General features: G+C 36.0%; 1 protein-coding gene across 5 annotated transcripts in view; it reads left to right on the forward strand.

Moving 5' to 3' along the window:
* Positions 1-22,474, forward strand: part of RABEP1 (rabaptin, RAB GTPase binding effector protein 1) — a 104,187-nt gene that overhangs the window by 60,177 nt on the left and 21,536 nt on the right. For 4 of the 5 annotated variants that reach the window (XR_009537518.1, XR_009537517.1, XM_060133910.1 and 1 more), the window contains exons 5-11: positions 1,668-1,787; positions 7,597-7,732; positions 10,781-10,959; positions 12,970-13,101; positions 17,706-18,173; positions 19,429-19,533; positions 21,331-21,447. Coding sequence is in view for 3 of the 5 variants with exons in the window: in XM_060133910.1 (XP_059989893.1) it covers positions 1,668-1,787; positions 7,597-7,732; positions 10,781-10,959; positions 12,970-13,101; positions 17,706-18,173; positions 19,429-19,533; positions 21,331-21,447 (1,257 nt within the window). In the remaining 2 variants the exon portion in view is untranslated. The remainder of the gene's footprint in view (positions 1-1,667; positions 1,788-7,596; positions 7,733-10,780; positions 10,960-12,969; positions 13,102-17,705; positions 18,174-19,428; positions 19,534-21,330; positions 21,448-22,474) is intronic. The other variant, XM_060133912.1, reaches the window with a different exon arrangement.

The following is a 22,474-nucleotide window of genomic DNA, read 5'->3' on the forward strand; positions in this document are numbered from 1 at the left end:
CTTATTCAGAGCCGCAGTACCATTCACATGAGGATAGTTTTTTTTTTCATTCTTCTTATATATTCATAGTCATAATTTCTGCAGTCTGCCACTTTTTATCCTTTTTAAAATTTTTATTTTTTAAAGTTAACTTTATTTTTTAGAACAGTTTTTGATTTACAGAAAAATTGTGAAGATACTACACAGTTCCCATATACTCCACTCCCAGTTTCCCCTATTAACGTCTTAATGTTAGTATGGTACATTTGTCACAATTAATAAGTCAATATTGATTACTGTTAACTAAAGTCCTTTCTTTGTATTCAGATTTCATTAGTTTTTACCCAAGTCCTTTTTCCTGTTCCAAAATCCCATCCAGGATACCACATTACATTTAGTCATGTCTCTTAGGCTTCTCTTGGCTGTGATAGTGTCTCAGCTTTTCCTTGTTTTTAGTGACCTTTCTGTTATTTAAAAAAATCATCTTTAAAAGTTTTGTTATGATATGCATCACTTGGAATTGTGAGGTCATCGTTGCATTAATAAATAACTCAATCTGTATTAAATTCTTTGCTTCTTCTCTCCTTTTTTTTCCCTGATGATTTTAATCAGCAGACCTCTATAAGCGTCCCAAATTAGCCTTGGCTGAAGATATTTTAAGCTCACATGTCTTTTCCAAACAGGACTTAGTTCAAAATAAAATAAATGATGAAATGACTTTGCAAGCACTGGAAAACAAAGTGTGTCTCTCTTTTCTGAGAGATATCTTTTTTTTTTTAAATCTCCACTCACATTTTGGCATAGAAAATGTTTTCCCTATCATGAACACTTTAGGAGAAGCTTGGACTGTTTTAAATTCAGTGAATAAGATTAATTTTCATTTTCACTAGAAGGAAAAAAGCTAACTTTTTGAGTCTGCCTTTGTTTCTGTGTGAATATACGTGTGTGTATATAAAATAAAATTAAGTTTCTTACCAACTTACTAGTTTATGGATGTTGTTTCCTTTTAATCCATGTTTTTGAGAATGAAGGATGGAAAGCAGCATGGTTTTAAGGGTTATTTTTTGGGTTTGTTTCATGTAGATATCAAAAGTAAAATGATAAATACCCTGTTTAAATAATTAGATGGAAGCCCTTTTATAGAAACATAATTGTCTAATATTTTAGGAAATGTTTTATTTTTTTATGTTAAAAAACTAATTAGTCCTTTCAGTATTTGTAAGAGATTATGGTTTCATTAATTTAGTAACCAGAATTATAAAAATTATTTATTATATGCATTTCCTTTTATATATAGATATTTTCCAACTCAGTTACTCAACTAATTAAAAAGTCAAATTTGTGGCTGCTTTCACTTTCTGAGACAGACTGCATTCTGTCTGTGGAATGTGTATCTCTCTAAATAAACCTGCTTTCACTTAAAAAAAAAAAAGTCAAATTTGTCGTAGTGGATCCATTTTCCTACTTATTCCCAAGTTCTAAACGGAATATTTGGGAAAGCTGTGATTATGACTTGACATTCAAAGTAATGCAGCATTTAAAAGTTAGACGTGGTTCAATCTTGTGAGTGCTAATACAGTGCCTGCTAGACTTATTTATTATACTAATTTTAATAAGTGGAGAGGTCAGAGTTTTTTAGAAAAGCAATAAATCAGTAAGTTGTAGCATTTAATTCTTTTTAACCGTAGGCCCAAGAGGATGCTGAAAAACTTCGGTCTGTTGTGATGCCTATGGAGAAGGAAATTGCAGCTTTGAAAGATAAACTGACAGAGGCTGAAGACAAGATTAAAGAGCTGGAGGCCTCAAAGGTTGTGAAACATTGTAATCCATTTGCTTGAAACCAAGGTTTTGCCCTAATGCTATGAGCAAAATTAGAATACTAAGGGAGTAAACTGTAATTTAAACTATGCATCTTAAGACTCTTGCTTTCTTGAAAATGCAAGAAAATGTTTGGAGATGATTTCTCCTTATGGATATTTAAAATAATGACAGTAGTGATGCTTGTGCTGCTTTGTTACAAAGTCAGTGTTTATTTTCTTATCAAAATGAGACCTGATCTCTCTTGTTTTGTTATGAAGGAAAATAAAGTTTTCAAAGGTGACTTTGTTTTCTGACATCAGCCCCAGAATTGATCTTTGACATAGCTATAGTGTGGCTGGATTTGTTGGCTATAAAGACGCAACAGAAAAAATACAAGGGGATGTCAAACATTTTAATAATTAAAGTAGGAAAGAAAGAAAAAAAATTTAGAGGTAGTAAACAGAAACACAACATAGGAATGTAGAAATACATATAGGAGTGTAGAAATGGGCATGTATCAATAATCCTAGTAAGTGATAATTACCTACTAAAAGAGACTAGATTTTAAAAATCTAAATTTATATTGCTTATAAGACGTATACCTAAAATAAAATGTAAAGTAGGATTGGAAAAAAAAAGAGACTTAAAGCAATGCCTTGTAAATTCTAATCAAAAGAAACTTGGTTTAGCAATTGTAATATGAAACAGATAGGATGAAAGGAAAACAGAATTAATAGAGATAAAGAGGGACCCCTTCTAATTTATAATTCATCAATGAGATATGACAGTCATGCACTTGAATGCATCTTACATAGCCTTGAAATATGTGAACTAAAAAGTGACAATTATGAGGGGAAATTGACATTCACAATTATAGTAGGAGATTTAAACTGTCCTTTAGCAAATGATAGTGCAAGCAGAAAAAACATTAGTAGGGATATAGGGGTTTTGAGCAACTTGATTAATAATTTAGATGTAATAGACATAGAATCCTGCCACTAAGAGAGTGAGAGAGAGATTATATTTCATACACTAGTAGAGCATAGTAGTTAAGAGCTCAACATTTATTAGATGGATGACCTTGGGCAAATTAATTAATCTTACTGTGCTTTGGTTTGCCCAACCGTAAAATGGGGATAATACTACCTCCTTCATAAGGCTGTTATGAGGATTATATAAGTTAACACATAAGGCACTTAGGATAGCGCATGGAATAAATATTGTTATTTTTAGGTACATTATACTTTTCATAATGTCACAAAGGAAATGTCATCAGATTTTGAAGATTTGATGTTATACACATCCAAATCTCTGACCACAGGTTATTAAATTATTTACAATAAAATATAACTGAGATGAAATGTCTGGAAAATGAAAAAAATTTAACTCATATGGAAAAAAGAATTGTAAAATATTTAGAATGATTTGAATTTTTTACTCAAGAATCTAAAAATAGAACAATAGTACAAACAGTATGAATGGAAGGAAATAATGCAGGTAAGAGCAGAAATTAGTGAAATAGAAAAGCAAAAGGAAAATTGTGAATATAATGAAAAAAATGAAAAAAGTAGTAAGATAGGCAAACATGATAAGACTAATTAGGAAAAAAGAAAAAAGACTTAAACCATTATAAATGAAAGAGGGAAATAACTACAAATCAGTAGAGACTTAAAAATAATAAATACTATGGACAATGTCACAGCAATAAGTTTGAAATGAAGTAAGTTTGATGAAATGAAAAAATTTCTGATAGGAAATAATTAGCCAATATTGTCTCAAGATAAAATAGGAGAGCCGATGTAGTTAGTAACTATTAAAGAAAGTGAATTTATAGTCAGAATCTCCTTTTCTCCTGTCTCCTATCCTCCAAAAGACATTAGACTCAGTTAGTTTTGCAGACAGGTTTTTCCAAAGCTCTTGGAAAGAGGTAATCCTTATATTTTACAAACTGTGTTAGAGAACAGAAAAAGAGGGAAAGCTCTCCAACTCATTTTATGAGACATAACTTCATTACAAACAAACTCACAAAAAGGTATTAAAAGAAAATTTTAGATCTATCTCATTTAGGAATACAGAAACAAAAATTTTCAGCTGTGTAGTTAAAAAAAAGGAAAAGAAAAAGCAAAAAAGACATCATGATCAAAAATGGATATTCCCAGGAATTTAGGATGGTATATCACCAGAAAACCTATTATTTTTATGTACCACATAAAAAGATTATAGGAGAAGAGTAGTAAATTCATCTTAGATTCAGAAAGGCATTTGATAAATTTAAACACCCAATAACTTATTAAAGGGCTATTTATCAAACCTTCAGCAAACATCATACTATGAATGTTTAGCAGCCTTACCATTAATGATGGGAACATATGAGGAGGCCCGTGCTCAGTGATTTTGCTCAGATTGTTTATGTGGTCCTAGGTGATAAGATAAGCCAAGGTAAAGAAATGAGGCATAATAACTGGAAAGAAAGTGGTGAAACTGATTTTCTGTATAGGAAGGCAAGAGAATATTCAGACATACAATTAGGAAAGTTGTTTCCAGCAAGATCAACATGCAAAAATAGTAGTGTTTGTGTACCCCAGTAATATCCAACTTACAAATGCAATGGGGAAAAATTCCTGTTCACAATAGCAAACAAACAAAACCTATATTAGTTACCTGAGAATATATCTAAATAAAAATGAGTAAGATCTTTATGGAACACATTATAAATGAAAATTTGAATACATGTGTGCTCCTGAGTGAGAAAATACTGTATTGTAAAGCAGGCAGTATATCCCCAAATTAATCTGTAAATTCAAAATTCCCCTCAAAATCCAGCAGGGTTTAATAAGGAACTCGATAAGTAGATCCTAGAATTCATATGGACAAGCAAAGGATCAGAAATACACCCAGCAAAATTTTTTTAAATTAATTAATTGAATTTATTTATTTTTGGCTGTGTTGGGTCTTCATTGCTGCACGCGGGCTTTCTCTAGTTGCAGCGAGCGGGGGCTACTCCTCGTTGCAGTGCACGGGGCTTGCTCATTGCGGTGGCTTCTCTTGTTGTGGAGCACAGGCTCTAGGAGCGTGGGCTTCAGTAGTTGTGGCACGCGGGCTCAGTAGTTGTGGCTTGTGGGCTCTAGAGCACAGGCTCAGTAGTTGTGGTGCACGGGCTTAGTTGCTCCGTGGCATGTGGGATTTTCCCGGACCAGGGCTCAAACCCCTGTCCCCTGCATTGGCAGGCAGATTCTTAACCATTGCACCAGCAGGGAAGCCCCGACACCCAGCAAAATTTTGAAGAAGGCAAGGTATGGAGACTTGCCCTACCTACCAGTATTAAGACTTACAGTAGCTTTACTGTTACTGTAGCTACTGTAATTAAGATAGTTTGTTGCTGGTTTAAAGATAAACAAATGGACCAGTGGAACAGATAGAGAGCCCAGAAATATATCCATATATATATGGAAATTTGATATATGACAGGTGGCATTACAAGTCAGTGGGAAAAGTATGGATTATTTAAAAATAGGCTTTTAAAATAGTTATAAATATGGATTAAAGTGAGGTTAGCTTTCTACCTCACACTTTTCAAAAATTAATTTCAGTGAAATGTTTAAAAAGGAGAATATGTTATGTGAGATACAAAAACATTTCTTAAATAAGGTAAAAATACTATGAAAGAAGAGATTGACAAATTCGCCTACATTAGAATATAAAACTTCCTTATTAAAAGATACCACAAAAAGTTGAAAAGAAAATTATAGACTGTTAAAAGTTATCTATACCTGACAAAAAATTAGTGTCCAAAATTAATAAAAATTGCCATGTCCATAAGTGACAAATGGCCCAACAGAGAAACAAGCAAAGAATATGAACGAGCAGTTCACAAAAGAGGAAGTTAAGGAATGTGAAAAGATATTCAGTCTCACTAGAAATCAAGGAAATGTAAGTGAAAATCAAATGCCGTTTTATTCTAACCAGATTTAAGCCTTACAACATAAATTTGTTGTGTTTATCCACGATTGGAGTGTGTGAAACTCTTCCCACTTTTCAGCTGCTGTTGTGAAGTTGGAATCCCTGTTGAATATTTTGGGAGTTCTCCGGCCCTTGTTACTTCCCTTTACTTTCTCCTGCACAGATGCTGATACCATGTAATTCCATATAGATAGCTTTCAGTGGTTTGTCCCCACCCTCTAATTATTGCTTTTTTTTCTTTTTGGTAGATGTTCATGTATTCTGAGTTCTGTTATCTTATTAGTTCTGTTGTTAGGGTGTGTGGAATTCAAGAAAATCCGTGTACCACACATTCACTGTCACCATCTTCCCAGAGTTCTGCTCAGTAGCTTTTGAATGTTAGAAATTAATTCGTTATTTATAGAGTCAAATATTTATTCTAAGAAGTAATAGCTGATAGAGTTAGTGGTTATATACCACCATTTTATATCTGACATATTGACTTTCCTTTATCATTAACTGAATTACCACCTCTCCAGGTGATAGGGAAAGTGCCTGACAACAGTCAGCACTTTGTCATGCTTGGTTAGTGTATAGTACGTTTCTGGTTGGCTGACAGCCTCCAGTGAAGCATCAAATGGCAGCTTAAATAATCATTTTAGTCCATGACCAGTGCTAATGTATTGTATTAGTGGTCTAGGAGTAAAGATAACTGAAAACAGATCAGCCAGCTATTTCAAGTTGAAGAAATGGGAAGATAAAAGGCATAAATATAACCTTGAAAGTGAAATTAGACATAACCATTTGAAAAAGTTGAAAGTTAGTTTAAATGGCCACAATTTATGATGGGCAATTTGTAAGGAAGGGTAGAGCAAGTGATTCTTTAATCACTTTCTGGGGCAAGATTGCATTTTATTTTGGTTGGAACTATTTCAGATATTAGACTATATTGTTAATATTTGAAAATTATAGTTAATTGTTCAACAGAAATAAGACATTAAAAAAAAGATGTGATTTTAAAAAGTATTCTGCACTTGGCTTCAAGTTTATGTTCATTACAGTATGAGACAGGTTTTTTCCATCATGGCTTCCTCTTTTTTCCTTCCATGAATTTATGTCTATGAAAATGTCTCCTTTTTGTAAATTTAAGGCATTTGGAATTACCTCACCAGAAATCAAAGAAAAGCAAACTTAAAAGAGTATGATACCATTTTTATCTTTAGAAAATACTGTTTAAAAAACAACAAAAATAAGGGGCTTCCTTGGTGGCGCAGTGGTTGAGAGTCCGCCTGCCGATGCAGGGGACACGGGTTCGTGCCCCGGTTTGGGAAGATCCCACATGCCGCGGAGCAGCTGGGCCCGTGAGCCATGGCTGCTGAGCCTGTGCGTCCGGAGCCTGTGCTCTGCAACGGGAGAGGCCACAACAGTGAGAGGCCCGCGTACCGCAGAAAGAAAGAAAGAAACAAACAAAAAAAAAACCAACAAAAATAAAAAATAAAAAACAACAACAACCTGGGTTCACTGAGTATGTGATAAAATGAGCACATGTGTATGTTGCTCTGGGAATACAAATTGGAACCACGTTATTAAAAGCAAGGTACAAAACTGTTATGTGTAATCTCAATTGTATATTTACTCTGGTGATGATTATGGATAATTCTTACTATTAATTATTGTCAATTATGTTATTTTCCCAGTTTTCTTTAGTAAGTATATGTTTGTTTTGTAATTAAAAATTATAAATGTTAATTTGGGGGTAAATTTAAATTTACATAAATATAAATGTAAACTTTTTTCAAGGTACCTCCAGAACTTACCATCATACCTAAGGTAGACACTGTTGGAAATTTTAGTTTAATCGAATTGCATCTTTTTCAGGTTAAAGAACTGAATCATTATCTGGAAGCTGAGAAATCTTGTAGGACTGATCTGGAGATGTACGTGGCTGTTTTGAATACTCAGAAATCTGTTTTACAGGAAGATGCTGAGAAACTTCGGAAAGAATTGCATGAAGGTAAAAATATATTCTTTATATTTTTAATCTCAGTCTGTAAGAGAACTATGTAAGTAAAAGTGATATTGATTAATAACAGTAACAAATTCCAAAATGCCAATCTAACATGTTAGTGATTCAGTTTAAGCTTTGCAGTTGGTTTGAAAAGATATTTGGATTGTTAATGGTTTCTGTTTCCTCCAGGACCCCAGTAAGAATTCATAGGGCACAAACTCTGGGCAGAAAGATAATAGGAAGTTGCTGCTTAAACTGCTTTTGCTTCAGACCTATTTTGGTGGAGGTGAATTAGCAAAAGTGAAAATGGGACAGAGAGCGCAGATGGTATATTCTAGTGTTCTTAAGTAGCACCCCTGTTTATAAGAGATAATTTTGATTTCGCTAGTCTGGTAGCAGAGTGATGCAGAAATTGACTCTGTTTTCTCAGGATAGGGGAAATAGGCTCATCCTTTCCCATTAAAATATATGTTTGTCTTTAATTCTTTTAGTGAATCTTGTATACCTGAGATTCGTAACCTTTTTGTGTCACAGACTCCTTTGGCAGTCTTGTGAAGCCCTCTCAGAATAATGTTTTTAATACATAAAATACATAGAATTATAAAAGATATCAATTATATTATAAAACAGTTATCAAAATATAAATAACTGCAAACTTATAGTAATAATGTGCTATTTTATCAATGCATTAAATAACAAGGTCTAGTACCAGGTCTAATAACTACTGTAATTTTGAAGTATGATGAGCATAAATAATATATTAAGATATCTGCAACAACTGTACTGAGATACAAAAGTATCTATGACTCCTGTTAGTGACCAAGTCATGGGTATTGTTATACTTACTGTGGTTTGTTGTCTATATTTTATAATTGAAGGAAATGATAAATTTCAGTTAGAGTTAGTGAAAATAAAGATCTAAATTTTTACCTCATCTAAATGCATGGACCTCTTGAAATCTTATATTCATTGCAGGTTATACTAGTAACATGTTTTAATATGAAAATTTAGGACTGTGGTCATGGAAAATATAGCTCTTCCATAAATAACTCAGGTTTGCATAGGAGTTAGGTTTTTATCCCAAATAGTGGGAAGTTGAAATTATATAAGCCTACAGAATTATTTTATAAAATGTTATTAAAGTAATCCAGTGTTTGAGTCTTTGGCTCTCAGGAAATGCTTTTCAAAAGTGCTGTTGCAGTCAAAAAGACACTCAAACTCTGAAAGGATGTCCAGAAGAAAAAGGACTTTCTGTTTAACCTATGTGTCCCAACCCTTCCAGAAATAGTGCAAGACTACCAGACCTTCCTAATATACCTGGAGAAGTATCTGAGAAGTTTCACTAAAATGAGTAAGGAGGTAGAGTAATTTCTACTGAAACATTCACACCAAAAAAGTAGTATTTACATGAAAAGAAGATAGTTAAAAATTGAGCAGCAGTGTAAATTAGAGCCTAAATTGGGGAAATTAGATATGCAACCAAGTGCAGTGCAGTTTCATATCATATGTGCTAGGAAGTGTTAGGAGGCAACGGTGCCATGAATAGGCTTCTTAAAAGAGGTTGTTAAGTGGAGTTTTGAAAGATAGGTAGGTGTTTGTCAGGTCGTCAGAGAGGAGCATGGCATTCAACGCCATTTGCATGTGGTCCAACAAGGTAGCGAAACTGTAAGAAATATAGTTCAGCAAGATTAAAATGCAATAGGCGTTGGAGCAAAATGTGAGACAGGAGAGGTAGACATGGGCCAGATCCTGGAGACCTTATGCTAAGGATTCTGGATTTTATCGTATTGGTAATAAGGAGGCTCTGAAGGATTTAGAAGTATTTTTTGTCCTAAATAACAGCTTTACCGAGATAAGGTACCTGTTCAGTGATGTTTAATATATTCACAAAGTCGTACACCATCAGCACTACCTGCCTCCAGAACATTTTCATTACTCCAAAAAGAAATTTTGTACCCATTCCCCGTCATTCCCTATTCTCTTCTTCCCCCCAGCCCCTGGCTACCACTAATCTACTTTCTGTCTCTATAGATTTGCCTATTCTGGACTTCTGTATAAATGGGATTGGGATTATATAGTATGTGGCCTTTTGTGACTGGCTTCTCTGAAGGGTTTTAAGCTTGAGAGTGGTAATGTTTTACCTTCTAGAGAGTTTAGTTTTACAGCAGTGTGGAGGATAGAATACAGAGGGCCAGACGAATGGCAGGAAGGGTTATGAAGAGACTCCTGTTGTAGTTGTCTAAATCCTAAATCTAAGGCAGAAGGCAGAAGATGGAGTGTCATATCACACAGGAAGTAGCATTAGTAGGCCTCTGTCACAGTTGAATGTGTTGGGTGAGGAAAAGTCAGAAGTATGAGTTGTCTCTCAGGTTTCTGGCTTGGGTAACTGGGTAGATGGGCTGATAGATGATACCATCTATTCTTTTTTTCCCAAAGAAGATGGCTGAGCTGATGAATATCAGTAACACAAGCATTTACAAAGATTCTTTGACTTATCCTGAGAGGTCAAAACTAAATGGACTCAAGAAGGATTCCTGGATAACAAGATTTATTCAGAGTGTATTAAAGACAATTAGGAGTGGTTACTATGTGTTTTCCCTTTAGAGCAATGTTTCCCAAATTGTATTCCCTAGAACATTTGTTACGTGAGTGGCACTGTGGAAAGGATTTTTTTGTCAAATATATTTGGGAGGTATTGTGTTATATATCAACTTACAAGAGAACATAGACATACTTAAGACCCTGAGTTCAAAGTCCTGCAGTAAAGAAATCTTTAAAAAAAAGTTTTTAACCCAAGGTTTCTGAAACTCACTGAGCACAGAAATCTTTTTTTCACATGTTGCTCTTCCTAGGAACACACTTTGGGAGACTCTGCTTAGACAGGTGGTGTGGGGACAGCTGCCTTGTCCTATGGCAGGTTGCCCCTGGGTTCTTGTCAGAGGCAGAATCCCAGACCGGATGGACCTTTGGTCAGGTCTAGTCTAGTTAGTCCTATGTTAAAGAAATTGCCTACCATTAAAATTCAGTGTTTTTGATTGGGGGATTCCTAAACAGTATGCCATCTCTTGGAGCAAGAGCGACAGCAGCACAACCAGTTGAAACACACGTGGCAGAAGGCCAATGACCAGTTCCTGGAATCTCAGCGTTTGCTGATGAGGGACATGCAGCGAATGGAAATTGTGCTAACTTCAGAACAGCTCCGACAAGTTGAAGAACTGAAGAAGAAAGATCAGGTGAATACCAGTTTTGTAGGACTTGTTTGCCTTGTTAATAAACCACTCCACCCCGACACATGATCATATTTCTTTATGTATATTATAGATTGACTTAAGCCTGAAACAAAGTTGATGCATGCCATTTCAAAAAACATAATAGCTACATTTGAGGGATTTTGCTTTTCAACTTTAGAAATGGCCTTGTCTGGGGGGAAGGGGGAAGAACTGATTTAGAAATGATCCTCTTCAGTCTGCAGGATGCAGTAGTGCATATTTCTGAGAAAATCTTTCTCTGCAGTTCTGTCCAGTTCTCCTAGGGCTCCTGAATTGTGTTAATCCAGGCCATGTCTTTTGTGACATTGCTCTAAAAGCCTTATTAGACAGTGGTGGGTGGGGATGGAGAGGCTGAGTGATATGAAAAGGCAGGTGTCTAGAGGGCTGCATACCCAGGATCCTGTTTTCTCCTTATCTTAAAAAACAATTATTTAAATTATATGAGTAATACATAAATACATTCTCATGTTAAAATATTTTGGTTTAAATACAAAGTGAAAAAATAAAGTGATAAAGTGAAAATCTCCCTTGACATCTCACATACTTCCTTTGCGGAAATAACCACTTTTGTAATCAGGAATAATCAGTTTGGAAGGTAGTATTCCACACCACTTATATGTGTTTATAAGTGTATATTCAGGTTTTTTTTCCCCCATACAACTGAAATCATAGTATAAGTATTTATTCTGTAGCTTATTTTTCTCATAAGCATCATCTTGGATATATTTTCACTTTAGAGATCTATCTCATTCTTGTTAGCTGGTAACATGGATGTACTATATTTGATTTAATCCTTCTCTTTGTAGTGGGCATCTAGATGGTTTCTTCTTCTTTTTTTTTTTGTCATTTTAAATAGTTTTGCAGCTAATATCCTATAATATGTTGTGAATGTGTGCAAATATTTCCCTAGGATAGCTGTGTAGAAGCTTTTGTAGGTACTGTAAGAAATATTTTAAATTCTCTTCTGTAACTTAGGTTAGATTTTGTTTTTCAGAAGTTTCTTCCTTTTTAAATTTCTTTTCTCTTAATTGATTCATTCATCTTGTGTGTAGACACAGTCAACTTGAGGATTTAGATTCTAAAGTACAGATACAATCATGCTTTTCCTGCTTCCCATTAGAATAGTCTAAATTCCAGAACTGGTCATTTAAGGCCTGTGTGCCAGCGTTGTGCTGAGGCTTTATATGTAAAGCTCTATCTCATGTGGTTTTCAAAACAGAAAAACACACAACAAAAGTTCCCATATGAGATAGGGACTAATGGCCTATCTGAGGGTTGACTAATCTCTGATTCCAGAGTCTAAGCACTTAATCACCACCCCCTTCTCCATGTACCTCACTGCTCATGTGCCTGCCCTCTTTTTAGTCACATGAGATTATTCAGTATTCCCCACATGCCTGCTCTTCCTTGCCCCTCTCCCTTTTACATACTTTTCTCCCTGGAACCCTTGCTTGTCTCCTCTCACACAATTGGCACTCATCTTACTGATTCTTCAAGATCCAGTTCAAGTGTTACCTTCTTTCGGCCCCCCTTTCTAGCTCCCTCAGATGAAATCTTTGTTTTCTCTCCTATAGAACCTTGTACATGCTTATATAGTGATGTAATCGTGTATTTGTCCCTCCCTACTAGAGTGTTTTGCGGGGGGGGGGCATTGAAGGTATCTTTGATCTTTGTTGAGTGAATTATTACATCAGCTTCAATCATTCATTGGTATTTCATATAAGTTTGTACATGTTTCAGATGGATGTGTAATGCTGTAACTTTTTCCTATTTGTTTTACATAATAAGCCGAAGGAACATTCTATGTAAATTTTCTTTCTCAAATCACTTGAAGAAGAGGTGGGTGATTTGCTCTCTTTTGTTTTGCCTTTCATGTAGTATACTTGTATATTTGTTTTGAGTGGTTAAAGAACTGTGGGAATCATTAAGTATAGATTACCTGGATAATATGTATTTTTTCTTCCTAACTTTTAGGAGGAAGATGAACAACAAAGACTTAGTAAGAGAAAGGATCATAAAAAAACAAATGTTGAGGAAGAAGTAAAAATACCAGTAGTGTGTGCTTTAACTCATGAAGAATCTTCAGCCCAGTTATCAAATGAGGAGGTATAATGAATCTATAATTAAAATCATCGTATACTCAGCGTTAACCATTTTTAGCTTCTCATACATCAGTTAGTTACATTGTTCATATGGGAAGTGGGTAGTAGCTACTAGCTGAAAATTAGATAAAGTGATAATACTTTATTTTCAACTGTTTTTACAGTATTATAGGTGGTACACTTTGAAACACGCAGTTTCTCTCATGGTCTGCGAAACAATTAGACGTTCTTTTTTCTAGCGGTTCCAAAATTAAAACGTTAGAAGAAAATTTAAATAATATCTGCAAAATCTTTTTTGATATGAATAAATGTTTCTAATACTTTGAGCTTTTGTTTAAAAGAGATTTTATCTAAAGTATTGAAACACTTAATTCTCTATGGCCTGTATTTGAGTATCATCAAGTATTAGATCTTAAGCCCTGAGAAGAGTGTGTGGGGTTTGGCAGATTGTGATGGAGTAGGGTAGAACATTTCAGGTATTGGGAGTGGGCAGAGTAGAGAGACCTGGAGGTGGAAAGTGTAAAGTGGTGTTCCTATGGCCTCATCGCCTCTCACCCACATGTGGCAAGGGCCTCCTCATTACATTTTCTGTCTTCAGCCTGTCCCATTCCACTGTACCCTCAGCATTACTGTCAGATTTATTTTTCTTAAGTGCAGCTGTAGTCAGGCTACTCCCCTAGTCAGAACCACCACTCACTCCCATTACCTACATAATTAAGTGCAACTTCCTCACTCAGACAGTCAAGACCCTTCATAATATGCACTCTCTTTTAGCCACATTGCTCATCTTGTTGTGCTATACTCTCTGCCTTGCACATTGGTTCCTTTACCTGGAATGCTTACCTCCCTCTGCCTTTCTGAGTTCTGGAATTCTTCTATTCATCTTTCAAGACTCAAGCTGATATCTCTTCTTCAGGGAAGGAAATGCTTCTGTTAATTGACTTTAGGGTAAAAACTAAGTTCCCCAGCTTGCCATACAAGGGCCTTTGGAGTTGAATTGACCCTTCCAGCCTTAGCATACTCTCCACTTCATCACAGCCAGACGTTTCTACTAGCTGTCCATGCTCATGTGCATTGTTTATACTGTCCCTGCTGTTTAGAGATTCATACTTACTCCCCCACCACTACCTCCTTTCCCTGCCTGGTGAACCAGTTTCAGGTAAATTGGATAAGGGTCTTTTCTCACTTTCAAAGGTATTATGTTTCTGTTTAGTTTGCAGATTTACGCTGAGCCATGTAAAATCTACTTGCTGGTGGCTCATATTTCCATGTTTATGGATTATTTGACATTGAAAAAATGCTTTAAAAAATCCTAGTGGACACTGAAAAGTATGATGTAATTGTTTTTGTACATTCTTTCTCTTGGCTCATACACTGAGAACCTTGCCCTGATTCTGCTTTGTCTTTTTTTTTAAATAGACTTCCAAGAGAATGTCTCAATTTTTGCGTACTGCCAAATATTATGTGGTTTCTGCATCATGCAGTCCTGTGTCCAGGAATGTTTGGCAAAGTTTCAAACTTAAAAAAAAATATTTTAGCAGGAAAACAGGAAAAGGAAATTTGTTGTGATTTACAGTGAAGCACTTAAAATTTTTTAATAGTGTTTTAACAGATTTATACTGTATATTGTGCATAACATTTTCTGACATTGAAATATAGCCTTTCAGATCTGATGTTTTGCAGTTTGAATGTTGAATGTACTTGTTTTGTATTGAGAGGCAGTGACAGTTTACTTTAGCCTGTTGATTTAAAGTTAATATGGAATGCTTTGGAGACTTAGATATATTGCTAAAGCCACTTAAAATTTGTAGGACCCTATATCTTCTTTAACCTAAATGCTTAGAATATGCTTTTCTCACCACAAAAGTAATATGTATTCATTATGGAAAATCTGGAAAGTACAGAAAGTCATACAAAATAAAAATAACTAATAAATTCTACTAACCAGAGATACCACCACTAACATTTTGGTATGTACCTCTCCTTTCCCTCTTTTTCCATTTCCAAAGGTAACATATGTGTGTTTCTATTTGTACTTTTTAAACATAATACAGATTGTAACTGTACATGATGTTTTATGTACATTTTTTCCCCCACTTAAATCTGTCTTTAAAGGTTTTGGCACATCAGTAAGTGTTTTCCCCCACAATGATATTTAATGACTAACAGTATTTCAGCATGTAAATGTACCATAATTCCTTAGTCTCCTACAAATTGATTTGTGCCCAGGTTTTAATTTATAAAGGTGACCAAGTGGTGACATAGAGAGGTTAATGCCATTGAACAAAAAGTTTAATGTTATAGTCCCTCTAGAAATGAGAGTCATGGTACACTGTGCAGAGTCACATGGAGAAGCACCAGAGTTGGTCATGAAGTAAAAGCAGGAGCAAGGGGAAAGCATGGACCACAGCCATTATTGGGAGTTTTGAGGGAAAGGTAGGGCAGGGTAAATAGCATAGGACTGGCTAGTTTGAATAAATCCAGTGGGCTTTGGGGCATAGAGTCTATCTTCAGTTTTCTGGTACCTGGCCCTGGGTTGATTTAGAGCAGGGGAAATACTGGCTTGGTGTGTAAGAGTTAGATAAAGGAGTTGGTTGGGAGTATCGACTTGAGATTGGCTGATTTAGATGTGAAAGACATATTCATAGGTAAGTTGTTTATTATTTCTAGGAATTAGCTAGTTTGGAAGAGGCAGTCTCTCCTCAGCCAGCAAGGCCTTCAAAAGGTCAAAAACATCATAAAATATAGAAAAGAAGCATGATTAACACACTAACAGTCAATTGTTTCATTTTTCACTAGTAAAAAAATTTTCATTATTATGAGTAATGCCATAATGCTATTATATATAATTCTTCTTTGTATAAAAGTCATGGACTTACCTGATTACTCCCTTCATGTAAGTTCTTGGGAAGAGAACTGCTGAGTTTAAGAGCATAAGCAAACATATTGTTGAATCATCTTTCAGAAACAGTGTAACAGTTTACATACCCCTACAAGTATATGTTCCTTATAAGTACTGTTATCAGCATGGTAGTCTGGTGTTTTTTAAATGGCCCTCACAACTTTCTTGCCCCTATCCCCTTCCTTCTTTGGTGTCACAGTAGCATTGTGTTAATATATGATAGCATTAGATGTTGTGTTCCTTTATAAGCTAACAGAATGCGCTCTCTCCAATTTTTATTAGGGTGCTTATTTGGGACCTTTGCCATAGCTAGCTCAGTATATACTAGATTTGTGTTCCTCAGTCATCGGAATTTCACAGATTAAAAAATCTTAAAAAAAAACTTTAAAAAGAAGTAAATGGAGGAATTAACATAAAAGTTGTCAACTTTTTATTATACCAAGTAAGGATATTTTTAAAACATTGAAAAATAATCTGTATTTTAGTCTTTTCCAGTTCATAAAAAGAAGGACATTTAACAACAAAACGTAGAAAGGATAGTATCTTAAAATAAAAGCCAGTTCTTTAAATTGAATAAATTTAGTTTCAAGAAAAACTTGCTACATTTTCCTTGCTTTCTGATTTTCCTACAAACTGTGCTAGAATGGTACTGGTGTGCTTTTTTGACTTTGGGAGTGTGCTGCACCACATTAAAAAAAAATTGAAATGGAATTCACATAACAAAAAATTAACCATTTAAAATGTGCAATTCAATGGCCTTTAGTACATTTACAATGTTGTGCAACCATTACCTGTCTAGTTTCAGAAGATTGTCATTGCCCCCAAAAGAGACGAGACCCCTTATATCACTAAGGAGTCACTCCCTACTCTCCTTTCCCTTTAACCTCTGGCAATCACTAATTTGTTTTTGGTCCCGGTGGATTTACCTATCCTGGATATTTCATAGAGATGGAATCGTACAGTGTGTGACCATTTTCGTCTGGCTTCTTTCACTTGATGCAGCCTTATTTAACATGTTGATTACACCTTGCTTGAAACTTAGTTTCTAGCGTACAACATTATCCTCATTTCCCTTCTGTTCTGGGTACTCCTTCCTCTGTCCCCAAAATGGACAAAATTGATGTTTCTCAGGGCCTTGCCCTTGGCTTTCTTCGTATCCTACAGACTCATCCTAAGTGTTCTGATTCGCTGCCGTGGCTTTAATTATTACTATATAGTGGTTACTCCCAAGTCTCTATCTAAAGACTTCTTTGTCCCTCTATTGGGTGGACGTCTCTACTTGGATATACAGCAGGCACCGCATGTTCCATATACCCAATACTGAATTTCAGGAGACCTTCCCTGATTCTTATGTCTGGGCTGAATTCCTCTCCTTGAGCTCCCAGAGCATTCAGTACATAGCTGTAGCCTGTCATTTTATTGAATATGATATTCTAATAGCCTGTTTACTTGGTTCACTTGTTTATTTTTTTCATGAAACTAAGCATTTTGAAGTCAGAGATTGTTCACATTTGTATCCTGAGTGCTTGGTTTAGTGCCCAGGATATAGAAGACACTCAATAAATGTTTGTTCAATGAATATATGAAGGCAGCACACTAAAGATTGTCATGTGTAACGTGTGGCAAAATACTTTATAAAATATGGTAGTTTTTCTCTTTGAAAATATCAGGAATTGTCTAACTGGCAATGTATTTTCACATTTCAGGAGCATTTAGATAGCACCCATGGTTCAGTCCATTCTTTAGATGCAGACTTACTGTTGCCATCCGGGGATCCATTCAGTAAATCAGACAGTGACATGTTTAAAGATGGACTCAGGAGAGCACAGTCTACAGACAGCTTGGGAACCTCAGGCTCACTGCAATCCAAAGCTTTAGGCTATAACTACAAAGCAAAATCTGCTGGGAACCTGGACGAATCAGATTTTGGACCGTTAGTAGGAGCAGATTCGGTGACTGAGAACTTTGATACCGCCTCCCTTGGGTCACTGCAAATGCCAAGTGGGTTTATGTTAACCAAAGATCAGGAAAGAGCAATCAAGGCGATGACACCAGAACAAGAAGAAACAGCATCCCTCCTGTCTAGTGTCACACAGGGTATGGAAAGTGCTTATGTGTCTCCCAGTGGTTACCGCTTAGTCAGTGAGACAGAATGGAATCTCCTGCAGAAAGAGGTGAGTTATCTTCCTGGCTTCTCCTCTGCTCACTTTGAGGGATACTGGGTAGCTCTGGATTTATTGTTCATTCAAGAGATGGTCCCTGGCGTCAGTGCTCGCACTTGTTGCCAGCAAATGAGTGTTAACCTGTATTGTCTGAGCCTTATCATTGTCTGCTTTGGCTGTTCCTGGTGATTATGACAGAGAAGGGAACTGACTAGCTGATTGTGTTAAGTGTGAACTTCTCCACCTGAAGTCACATCTCTTAAGTTGGAGCGATCTGCTTGAATAGCATAGCTAACTTTGTGTAGCCCGAATTTGGTTTCCTTGCAGTTTTCTATAATCTCAGTGTATTCCAAGATGCATATTCTTTCATCTTTCCTTGAGGTCTAAAGTACAAATGCTTTTCAGCAGTTGATGCTTAGAATGAGTTTAAGGAGGGGGTGGAAAATATGGGAGAGAAGGGAAGGCAACCTTTAATGAGGTTAATTTTCCCTCTAATAATATTTGCAAACTCAGAAGTAGGATTAGGAGATAAAAACTTAAATATGTATTTGCATAGTGCTTTACAGATTACAAAGCCTTTTCACATACCCCTTCTCTTTGAGCTTCTTGATAATAATGAGACAATCAGGGCATGATTTTCTCCAACTTATCTGGCTCAGAAAGGTCAAATGAGTTGCTCAAGTTTCCCCTTCGACTTAGTAGCAAAACCTGGGTTAGGATACAGGTTTCATGACTTCCAGTGCTTTCTTTTACTCAGGGCTACTTCTCTTTAAAGAAGCTGTTGATTAGCAAGTGGTACAGCTTATTAAGCCTGAAAGAAACTGTTCTCCTTGGTCTCATGCAGAACGTTTGGGAAGGTGCTATTTAATTGTTTCATACCTCCTTTGTGCTTGGAGCTGGTGAAATGGTTAATTTGCACTCCACCCTTCCCCATCCCCTCCCTTGTTGGGTAGTATTGATTTAAATTGTGAGTGCCATGGTGTAGTACCTTGTGCTTTCCTTGTGTTTCCCTCAAATGCGGTGTTTTGTGACCCTTAGCCTCTTGATGATAAAGTTGTGTCCCTTATTTTCCTGTCATACTTATATTGAACTTATGATTTTTTAGAATCCAGCTCTCTATTGTAACTACTTGCCATAAGTCCCTGAATAACTTGTTTACTCCATTTTCTACTTTGAGTAACATAGGTAAGACTGCATGTGTTCCTCAAGTATGTGATGTAGACTTGTTTTGTTCTGCCTGATAAGAGGTAATTTTGGTGCCCTTCAGGTACATAATGCTGGAAATAAACTTGGTCGACGTTGTGATATGTGTTCCAATTATGAAAAACAGTTACAAGGAATTCAGATTCAAGAGGCTGAAACAAGAGACCAGGTGAGTTTCCTTTGGGGTGTGTGAAATTGGTGAGCTGTTGTAGTTTTCATTGGAGGTGTTGAATTAATTGCCCTTCACCCCTCCCAATTTGCTTTATGAAGTATATTCATCTTGTTAAGTCTGAAATAATCTGGTACGTGCAACGTCAGTTACATTTCCAGTGGGAGCACACTATAGAACTTTTGCTTTTGTGTGTCTTTGCTTCATTAGCTTGACCAATACCACACAGGTCAGCTCAGCTGGCATATCTCCTCTCCCAACCTGTTCCTTCTGCCCAAGGCCTAGAAGTGTTATTGTCAGGAATGCATGCACATGGAAAGTGCTTTATGATACAGAGATTTAGGGAGATAAGGGGTTGGGTTGACTGTTGCTTCTAATTGGATAAAACTTAATTGGATATTACATTAATCAGTATTTGTACTCTTCATTGCTTATTGCCTAATTCTTGTCATAAATTTGTTGAAGTAAGTTTAATTTGCAGGGTCACAGAAATTAAGATTTGGTAGATTAGGTATGCTGAAACTGACAAGTACCTTTCCAAATACAGTGCCTAATAATGGGTTCCCTGATAACATTTAGGAAATGATGTAGGACTTCATGAGAGTAAACTTGTGAAAGTATAGGTAAGGAAAAAATAACTTTTTTCTTATATTTCCAAATTGTTCTTTGGTTATTATGGAGAGTGTTACCCTAGTCTTCAAAATAAGCTTAAGCAGGTTAGAATGATGGTTTAATATTTTCAGATGCCTTTGGCATTAATTTTCTCCATATATGCTTTATTTTTTAGATGGCTTAGAGGTAAATTTCTAAAGCTATTTGTGAAACCTCTATATCAGTAGTTGGTCTCTGATAGTGTGGTATAGGAATGTGGGGTATCTTGGATTCCATAGTCGTGTCAATAGACATTTTACTCTTGCTTCATCTGTGCAGGCACTTCGCTGGGTTCTGAGTATTCAGATACAGAGAGAACACCGTACTGCCCATAGGGAGCTTTCAGTGTTGCAATCCAAGCCATCAGTTCAATATGGTTTGTTCCTGTACATGTACAAGTAGAACTAGAGGATGAGCAGAGGCATCTAAATTAACTGTGGGCTGTTAACTAGGGAAGGTAACAGTTCAGCTAAGTTTGTTTTAGAGCTAGAGTAAAAATTAATTAGGAAAAGAAGTGGAGAAAGGGTGTTCAAGGAGAGGAAATGTATACAAAGGAACAGTTATGAAGGAAAATTGTGTGTTCTAGGAAGTATGAATAGTTTATGTGGCTGGGCATAAGGGGGGGTTGTGTGTGAGAGAGAGAGAAAGAGAGAGTGGAGAGAGAGTGGGGGGAAAATAGTGGGAGAGGAGGCTACAAAGGGAAGGCCATGATGAGATCATGGAGGGAGGGGTGTGATGACTGAAGGGATTTAAATTTTACCCTGAAGACTTTGGGAGGCATTTAAGGATTTTAAGTAGGGAAATGATATGATTTGACTTTCATTTTAGAAATATTTATTGTGTTAGAGTGGATTATAGATTGGCAGCAGAAAATAGAGTCAGGGAGGCCAGTGCCCTAGCCTAGAAGACCCAGGAGGAAAAGCAGATATTTTCTAATGAGATAATGGATATGAAGAATGTTTTGTTAACTGTAAAGCACAGTATAGTTGTCGAATGAGGTAATTCATCTCAATTTTTTCCCAAATTGACAAATTTGTTTCTCAGGAAAAAAGATTAGGTTTAAAAAAATTTTCTGGAGGTAGGGATTTTTTTTAAACTTATGAAAATTCTGGTACTTCCTTCTAATTGACGTTTAAAATTGCATAGGTGAAAAAGCTACAGGTGATGCTAAGGCAAGCAAATGACCAGTTAGAGAAGACAATGAGAGATAAACAGGAGCTGGAAGACTTCATAAAGCAGAGCACTGAAGATTCAAGTCACCAGGTAAGTGAGGGTTTTAGAATGTGGCCCCTGGGAGATGACTGAGTTGTTTAAATAAAAGCGTTTTGAAAACCTAGTAAGGTTTCTTTCTTGCCCTGAAGATCTGGCAGTTCTGTTTTCCCTCAGATAAGAATATCTCAAACTGATCTTTCTCTGGTGTCTGTTTTACAGATTTAAGGAAAGTAACTTTTGCAATAACTCGTTAGTAAATATCAGGAGGCTCTGGTTCTCTTTTCCCCTTTGACTTTTATTAGGTTTTTCTGCTGCACAAGAAACCTGCTGACAAGAAAGATGCTAGTTATCTTCTTTTTGACTTTTTGAAAAATACCATGCATAGGAAAAAATGTGACCGTATACAGATGTACCAAACACATCTGAACTAACATCTGTGTAACCACCAAGATCGAGTAATAGAAAATTAGCTAGTACCCCAGAAGCCCTCACTTTCCCCCTCCACTTACTACTTCCTCCCTAGAGGTAATTACAGTCCTAACATGGAACACCATTAGATTAGCTTTGTCTGCTTTCTTATTTTAACAAATGAATCATATAGTCCGTATTCAATGAATGACACAATCATTCATTGTGTTTGTCTTCCTCCATTCAACATTGTGAGGTTCCTACTCACAAATGTGTGTGGTAGTTGTTATTTTCATTGTTGTATACTCGTACCATTGTATGGATATAATTTATCCATCTTAATGTTATGAGCATTTGGGTTGTTTCCAGTTGTGGGATATTATGAATAATTCTACTTTGAAATTTCTGTATAGGGCTTGTTGCACATGTTGCTGCTGGGTATGTGCTTAGGAGTAGAATGCCTGGGTCAAAATGTATGTCAACTTTTGGAGATAATAGTGCCAGAAAGTGGTTGTATGAATTTATACTCTCCCCAGCAATGTATGAGAAGAATTCCTGTGGGTCCGCAGTCTCGACAGACTTCATTTTGTGTTATTTTAATTATAGCCATTTTGGTGGGTGTGTAATGGCATTTCATGGTGGCTTAGTTTGTGTTTCTCTTACGACCATT

The sequence above is a fragment of the Lagenorhynchus albirostris genome, chromosome 20 (assembly GCF_949774975.1).
Source record: "Lagenorhynchus albirostris chromosome 20, mLagAlb1.1, whole genome shotgun sequence".
In the NCBI taxonomy this organism is placed as follows: domain Eukaryota; kingdom Metazoa; phylum Chordata; class Mammalia; order Artiodactyla; family Delphinidae; genus Lagenorhynchus; species Lagenorhynchus albirostris.